An 8,385-nucleotide genomic window follows, 5' to 3' on the forward strand; every position below is an offset into this window, starting at 1 on the left:
CTATCCATCGCCTCACTGGTTTGTCTTTCCTTCCGGGCCGCCTTTCCTACCTCTCAGTGCCTCTTTCGGCCTCTTCCCTTCATCCCCAATCATTTTCAGGTGAGCGGCAGTAAAAGGAGGTCTCTCCCTGGGTAGAAACGTGCAGTCCTTATTTGGCGGGGGGTTTGGGGGCACCCAGGGACAGCTAATGTGAGGGCTGCACCGGTCACCCCAACATCATGAATCCCCAGCCCTGGGGTCTGGGGTCAATTTGTACTTGGCTGCAGAGGCAGGGCAGGAAGGCCAAGTTTTCCTCCACCCTCAGGCTGCTCTGCCCCTCCCAGCCCCTTCCAGAGTGTCCCCGGGGACGCTTCTTTGCTATGCTGTTGCCCGCACCACATCCACCAGGGCTATGGGTGAGAAGGCAAGAGACTGTGGGTCTGGAGTGTTAGGCCACCTTGACAGAAGCCTCAAGAGTGTCCTCAGCCGACAGCACGGTGTCCGCTGCACAGCTGCGCCATTCCCATGGTACCTCAAGGGAGAGGCATTTATCCGCTAGTCGGTAACAGCCACGACATACACGCTTTTCAGCAAAACACAAAATGGGAAAGTAGATATTAAAGACTGGCAAGATGGTCTAGGGGAGAAAATTGAACTTGGAGGCAGGAAACACACAGATCCCATTGTGCGTTCTGCCGGTGATGCAGGGGCTGAAAGGCGGCATCTACCATCTTGGAATATCACACACGTTTCTTCAGTTATATTCCCAAGTGTTATAACTTTTAAAAAGAATGGAGGTAGAAAAATCATGGCTTCTTTTTTCACTGCTAAAAATAAATGGAAAGATTACGCTTCAACTCGAGCAAGGACTTAAATGACTCCCTTTTCATAATGGCCTTTTCTTCCCCGAAAGAAAGTCTGGTTTCCAGTCTGACCAATCGTGGTACTAAGTCACACAATGAACAAAACGAGGAGAGGGTGTTCTTGGAAATCACAAAGCAGTGAGCTGCCCGTGAACAGATCAGAAGGAAGAAAAAGGATCTTTCACTCTCAGAGAGCAAAACCCAAGCCTCCAGCGGCAGTCCCAAATCACAAAAAAAGAAGACAGGGTACACTCATGTCTGTCACCTGGGCTCCTAGGACCCAGTGAATGCCTTGGGCCCACAGGGGTTAAGATCCCTGTGAGAGAGCCCAGGTGAGCAGGTCCCGGAATACGGGAGGGGCCACTCACCAGCGCAGGGCAATCTTGATGGGGGTGGTGAGGCAGGAGGTGAACAGGTCGGCCGGGAGGTCCGGGATCATGGGCAGCAGCTCCGTGGCTTCGCAGGCTGCCAGCTGGATGCAGTTTTTCATGGACGGAGGCAAAGGCATGTGAGCAAGAGGGTGATTCGGGTTGATTGCAGCTACCTGAAGGGCAGAACATTTGGGAAAAGTGAGCGTGACTTAGCTGCTGGTCACAACCAAAGAGTAAGCTGGAGCTGTAACACAGAAGGAAAGAATAAGTCAACTCAGGTGGTGGGCTTTCACTGGGAAGTCCTCTGGAGAGAGGCGTTGCTCACAGCTGAACTGTCTCCGGAGGCGGACTGCGAGGCTGGAAAACTCGGCCGTTTCATTCCCAAGGCCCTTCGGACAGCACAGCCTGGTTGTGTCTCTGTCAACTCTGTTTTCTTCGCAGTGTTCCTCTGTGCAGGCCCCTACGCACCCTAGGATTGTATCGGTGTGCACCAGGTCTTTCATGGTGTCTTATGGTTTATTTTAAACGTTCATTCATTCATCCGTCCTTACCTTATTTTGTTGTGTTTAATGACATGGGAAGACGTTCAGGTTACGATGTGAACTCCATCCCCACCACCGCCACCAGCAAACTCAAAACGTGAGTGTGAGTGTGCTGACGAAAGCGACCCGTCAAAAGAGACTGAAAACAGAGTGCGCTCGTCCCAGAGGGGGGGTTCCGGTGATTTCATTTTCCCTCATCTTCCTCCGACTGCTCTAAATGTTCCACAAACCAAGGTGCGTTAATTTCATAATCAGAGAGAAAGGTGAGGTGTTTTTTAAATTCAATACTTTCTCTCTCTTTAAAGCAGGGATAGTGATGCCGGTTGATACTTATTTCAATGAGATTTTGGTAATGTAAAAGCATCACATGTGAAGCTGATACCGCACTGCCATTGTAGGAAGAAAGGCACCAAGCGAATTGTTGTTTTCTACTAAAATGCACAGAAATTTTCACTTTTTACCAAATGACATTTAATTGAAAGTGTAACTCTTCCTTCTTTTTAAATAATGCATTAGGTTCAAACGTTTAAAAATATTATAGGACTGTCTGATACGTGAGTTTACTACACTGCCATAGGTAACCAGGTGGGTTCCTGTTTTACCAGAAATCCACAGCATTCAACAAAACACAGGATCCTTATACCACCAAGTACAATTATTCTAGCATTGACACAGTGATTCCTTTCCCTGGCTACCTACATTACCTGTATGTGACCATTTTGGTAATCCACAGGAGGTTTTTCTGTCGTTTTCAGAAATAATGAGGTCCACAAGAATCCATGGCATTTTGGCCAGTAAAACTGAGTACGTATAACACATGAGGGATTAGGTACACACACTGCTCTGCCTGCTTCTGGAAATAAGTGTAAAGAACTGGAAAATATCAGAACGAGTTCTGCCAAATAGAATGCCTTCTGCTAGGGAGGCACAAGCCTCCCACAAGCAATGCCTCCCTTCTGGGGACGCAGAGTCCTCGGACACTGTGGGATGCAGGGAGGGTGCACCTGCTGGAAGGGAGGCCCCAGGTATCCTGGGAGAGCTCAGCTCGCAAAGCCCCTCTGTCAGTATCATCAAGGCTGGTCGGTTGTTAGGGGGAGAGGGGCAAGGGTAGCAGCCAACAAAGAGACAGGGAGTAGATAAAACATGAAGAACGCACCACGGGCTGCTGGAGATGGAATCTGCATTGTCTTCACTTCAGCTACCCTGAAATGTGATGTGTGAGCATCATTTAGATAGCTAAAGCAACAGAAAAAAAAACTCAAAATACTCATCACACAGGGCCACACGGCTTGCAGGACTCCTTCATTCACTCGTCCACAAATACCTCTTATTTGGCTGCAAGGGAAAGCATTCTGCTGTAGGGCCCCAACCTCGTCTGCCCTTCCAGGATGGGGATGTGCACCGAACGCAGCTTCAGACCGAGAGCGCCTCCTGCTGATGCGGTGCTGCTGACCACGCGGTGCTGCTGACCACGCGGCCAGCCTGAGGGCCGGACCATCGTGTTACAGAGGCTGGTTGCCCCCAATCCGGGGCCCGGACGCTGTTTGTGACTTACACAATTCCTAGAGCTTGTTTTGTGCCTACCACAGGGACCAGATCACTTTTCTGTTGACTCAGACTGTGGCGGGCCTCCATGAAGAATACTGCCAATGACGATGAAAGTGGGGTGGGGGTGAGACTAAGCCGGAACACAAGGCCTTTCATCACTTGATGTGGGGAGAATGTGTCTGCGTCTGCATCTGTGCTCCTCCCTTTTAGTCGCATAGTTCTTAGTATTTCTTACAGCTCTTTCACATACACTATTTCATTTGCTTTTTACCATCCCCATGTTAAAAGAGCTTTGACAACGAGGACACAGAAGCCCCAAGGATGACACGGACCGCCCAGCACCTGGGCCAGCATATGCGTCCAGAGTGCTGGGCAATGCCCCTGATTTTAGGGCCACCTTTTGCCCATCAGCCCATCTGGATCCTCCTGAATCTCTACCAAGCACCCACGATGCCAACATGAAAGCTGCCCAGCCCTCTCCAGACAGCACTCCCAGCGCCTTTGGAATGAAATACACACACGGCTGTATTCACTCACAGACAGTTCACGCTGCGATGGTACAGAATGCGCTGTCATCTGACTGCTGACAAACTTTGTTTTAACATCTCAAATTTCTCAAACGGAAGGCACTAACGACTGCTAGTTTTATTAATAACCCATTCTAATACAGGAACATTAAACTCAGAGTACAAATCAAATTCTCATATACTTAATAATAAACATATTTTAAACTTTTCAATAAAAACTGCTATTTCTAGAGGAATGAGGTTTTTTTCATTATGGTAAACTATACGTAGCATAAAATTTGCCATGTTAACCATTTTAAATGTACGGTTCCGTGGCATTAGGTATATTTACATGCTGTGCAACCGTCACCAAGCGTCACCAAGGAGTGGGGTTTTTTAAAGAAGAGGGCGGAGGGAAGGCAAAATCCTGTTTAAAACCATTTCCTGGGCTCCAGGCTCTAGAAGCTAGAACAGCATTGGCAATGCAACCTCCTCTACGCAGAAAATTAGTTTCCAGGTCTGCTGTGACAGGCCCACTAAGCCAGATGATGGGTCCAGGCACAATGTGGGCCTGCAGCTCTTCAGACCTGCATCACAAAAGGCGGACGGATGAGTGCCTGGTGCTGGCAGGGCACAGGAAGCGGTGAAGAAGTGCTCTCTGACTCCCGTGCTTGGTGGAAACGCACTCTCCCCTGCCTCCAGAAAGGGCCGGGAGGGAGGAGGGAAGGAGACCGCTGAGGCAGACCTCCGTAAAATGAAGCATACGGTCCTGAACTGTGGAATGTGCATTTGCCGTGTCTGCTGGGACTGCCGGCAGACTTGTGCTATTTTAATCGGCACCACTACCACTGGCCATGTAAGAATGGCTGGCAGGCGATTAAAAAGGAAACAACTTTGAGTGGGAGGAAATGGCCCTTTAAGCAAAAACTAAGTTCAATATTCCTATTTTCCTTTTCAAAGGGATGTGTACATAGCAGAAATATAGCAAAAGTATCAGTGTGGTTTACTAGTTTTAGCTTTTCTTTTTATATAACTAGGTGCAGTGGCTCACACCTGTAATCCTAGCGCTTTGGGAGGCTAAGGCAGTAGGCCACTTGAACCCAGGAGTTCAAGATCAGGCTGGGCAAGATGGAAAGACTCCCATCACTCCAGAATCTTTTTGTTTTTAATTAGCCGAGTGTGGTCATGCATGCCTGTAGTCCTGGCTTCTCAAGAGGCTGAGGTGGGAGGATGACTTGAGCCCAGGAGTTTGAGACCAGCCTGGGCGAGACGGAAAGACCCCCGACTCCACATAAAAATTGTTTAAAATTAGTCAGGTGTAGTGGTGCGTGCCTGCAGTCCCAGCTACTCAGGAGGCTGAGGTGGGAGGATTCCTTGGGCTCAGGACTTAAAGGAACCAGTGAGCTGTGATGGCACCGGTGCACTCCAGCCTGGGTGACAGAGCCAAGCCATCTCCAAAAACAAAGAAAAAGAGCCCCTCAAAATGAAAAGCCTTTATTTTTGTAAGTTGCTTCTGTGTTAAATTTACTCTCTAAACAGAACTGAGAACTGAGCCAACAGGTCCTCCTGCCACAGCCTCAAACACTGGGTCCCTCCATCGCTGCCAACCATTTGTGCCAAGCTTCTGAAATCTAACACTTCTCATACCAATACCACCTTTCTTCCAAGTCAGCACTAGAACGCAGGATGGCACGGGGCAGTGGGGCGAGTCTCCAGTGTACAGAAGCCACATGAGAACTCAGCAGGTGTGAAGGGGACTTCCTTAGGGACCAAGAAGCCTGTGTCTTGCCTGGTGGAGTGGCAAAGCTCACGCAGTCTAGACCCTCTGGGTTTGCGTCTGCGTTCCTATCTCAGCCTGCTCCCCAGGACGCACGGGCACTTGGCCCAGTGCCTCCTGCAGCACGCCGGAGGCCGGAAGCATTCCGTGGTTGCCCAACGAGGCAGTCAGACAGGCAGATGCAGAAACAGCTTTATCCCAAATAGAAACTTCACTTCCCGATTCAGCGTGGCCATTCACAGAAACCCCACCTACCTAAAAGCCCCCCAAGGCATGCTGGTGTACAGACAGGAAGACATGCACTTTGGTTGCGAGGATCCAACAGCAGGTAAAAGGCAGTGACACTGACTCCCTTACCTGGTACCTGTCTGCCCGGCCTAGGAGGAAGCATGCTGAATTCCTTCTTTCCCACCACACTGCTGGGTGCACAGAAGAGTACATAGGAGACCTCTTTGCTTTAGGGGTATGAGAACCAATAGCAGTTTTTTGTTTTTTTTTTTTTTGAGAGGGAGTCTCCCTCTGTCGCCCAGGCTGCAGTGCAGTGGTGTAATCTCGGCTCACTGCAATCTCCACCTCTGGGTTGAGGCGATTCTCCTGCCTCAGCTACCTGAGTAGCTGGGACTATAGGCACACGCCACCACACTGGGCTAATTTTGTATTTTAGTAGTGATGGGGTTTCACCATGTTGGCCAAGCTGGTCTTGAACTCCTGACCACAAGTGATCTGCCTGCCTTGGCCTCCCAAAGTGCTGGGATTACAGGTGTGAGCCACCACACCCAGCCAGAACGAATAGCATTAAAAAAAAAAAATTCCTGACATTCAAGTCAAAGGATTCTGCCAATGAACATTATTCTTCAGGGTTAGCAACCCAAGGGGGAAAAAATAAACTATTTGAACAGATGATTTATTTCCTATACATTGTTTTGATTTTGCATTCATCTAAGATACTGATGCTGTAACTGAAATTATCTTTCAGAAAAAGGCCTGAATCTAAAGCTAACTACTTGTGATTGGCCAAGCTTGTGAGAGCACCCAGGCCTAACAGTGACCAATTCCAGCCTAGAGCCATGGTCTTCCTGAAGAGCAAGGCCCAAGCTGAACGTGTCCCCAAAGGAGTTTTTTCTAGGGAACCTAGGGACTCAGACACGAGAAAGACTCTCATCTTTAAATGCTCTCCAGAGTCTTCTGGAGGGTTTGGGAAGGATCCAGAAAACTCTTCTGAAGCGATACACAGGAACCGGATCCAAAAAAGACATCTGCTGCATCGTCCCCACATGTGGGTAACATGGAGTCGGTACACACGGATTTCATGAAGAAGCTGGCCAGCAGCCCACCCAAGCCTGCCATGCGCCCCTGCAGAAAGCACTGCTGGACGGGCAGCAGGGGCAAACAGAACTTTTTTTTTTTTTTTTTTTTTTTTCAGATGGAGTCTTGTTCTGTTGCCCAAGCTGGAGTGCAATGGCGTGATCTCAGCTCACTGCAACCTCCACCTCCTGGGTTCAGGTGATTCCCCTGCCTCAGCCTCTCCAGTAGCTAGGATTACAGGTGAATGCCACCATGTCCGGCTAATTTTGTATTTTTAGTAGAGACAGGGATTCACTATGTTGGGTAGGCTGGTCTCGTGCTTTTGACCTCAGCTGATCTGCCCTCTGGCCTGCCAAAGCGCTGGGATGACAGGCAGGAGCCACCGCCCCCAGCCTGCACATAACGTTTTCTAAATAAAATGTGAACACTGGGCTGCTTCTTTCCCTTCTCAAACACATGTAAGAGGCATCTTTACAATGAGATTGGTACCAATAACTTCAGAGGAGTCTTTAACAAGTAGTTTCTGAAAATAACATCTTCTTGGTAATACTTTCAGTTCTGCCTTAAAGTAACATTTATTCTCAATTCAACAACACCTACTTACAATGGATATCTTTGCAAAGTTCAAAGAAAGGCTGAGATCGATGAAGGAATAGTGTATTACATATCCAACTCTATAAATATTCAAAGATATTAATGCAGCATCTATCACGTGATACACAGCATACTGAAAATGGCAGATGCAAAGCAGGTCATATTTTTAATACAGCGTTGATATAATTATGTATATCAAATATTAGATTTTAATTTAAAAACCAAGTTGTGCCTATTGCTGGCAACTATAACATCCAGGCTGAGACAGCGGAAGGAGCCCTGTCTGGTGGATGAAGAAGTCCAAGGAGGTGGAGAAGCTGCAGGGCCGCCCTTCCAAGGCCAGCCAGAACCCCTTCATAACAACAGTTTGTCACAGTGATCCTGACTTTCCCCAAATGAGGCGTCTGGTATTTTAAAGCCATTTAGTTATTAGCAACTCAACAGCTTCGAAATGCTCTGGGACCCTTCTTCAACTCTGTGAAGATGGTCAATTAGCAATGATGCCAATTTCCCTCACACAGTCAACTAAAAGAGATACTGAAAATTCTCCGCCCTATATGTCAAGAAGAGATTTTTAGGGGGAAGGCTTAGCTTGCCAGGGGCAGTAGGGGGAGAATGATCTAACTCGTGGCGTGTTCTTTGAGCAGTCTCTAGTAGAGGTGGCTAGTAGCCAGAATTGTGCCAGTAACCAGGGCTGTGCTAGGAGCCAGGTTTGGGCTAGTAAACCAGGGCTGTGCTAGTAAACCAGGGCCGTGCTAGTAAGCCAGTTTGGGCTAGTAAACCAGGGCTGTGCTAGTAAACCAGGGCCGTGCTAGTAAGCCAGGTTTGGGCTAGTAAACCAGGGCTGTGCTAGTAAACCAGGTTTGGGTTAGTAAACCAGGGCCGTGCTAGTAAACCAGG

General features: G+C 48.5%; 1 protein-coding gene across 1 annotated transcript in view; it reads right to left on the reverse strand.

The window, feature by feature from the left end:
- RPTOR (regulatory associated protein of MTOR complex 1) overlaps window positions 1-8,385 on the reverse strand; it is a 405,759-nt gene that overhangs the window by 200,308 nt on the left and 197,066 nt on the right. The window contains exon 6 of the mRNA XM_037737259.1: window positions 1,211-1,386. Within this exon, the coding sequence (XP_037593187.1) occupies window positions 1,211-1,386 (176 nt within the window). The remainder of the gene's footprint in view (window positions 1-1,210; window positions 1,387-8,385) is intronic.

This window comes from Cebus imitator, unplaced genomic scaffold, assembly GCF_001604975.1.
Source record: "Cebus imitator isolate Cc_AM_T3 unplaced genomic scaffold, Cebus_imitator-1.0 Scaffold36, whole genome shotgun sequence".
NCBI classification, from domain to species: Eukaryota; Metazoa; Chordata; class Mammalia; order Primates; family Cebidae; genus Cebus; species Cebus imitator.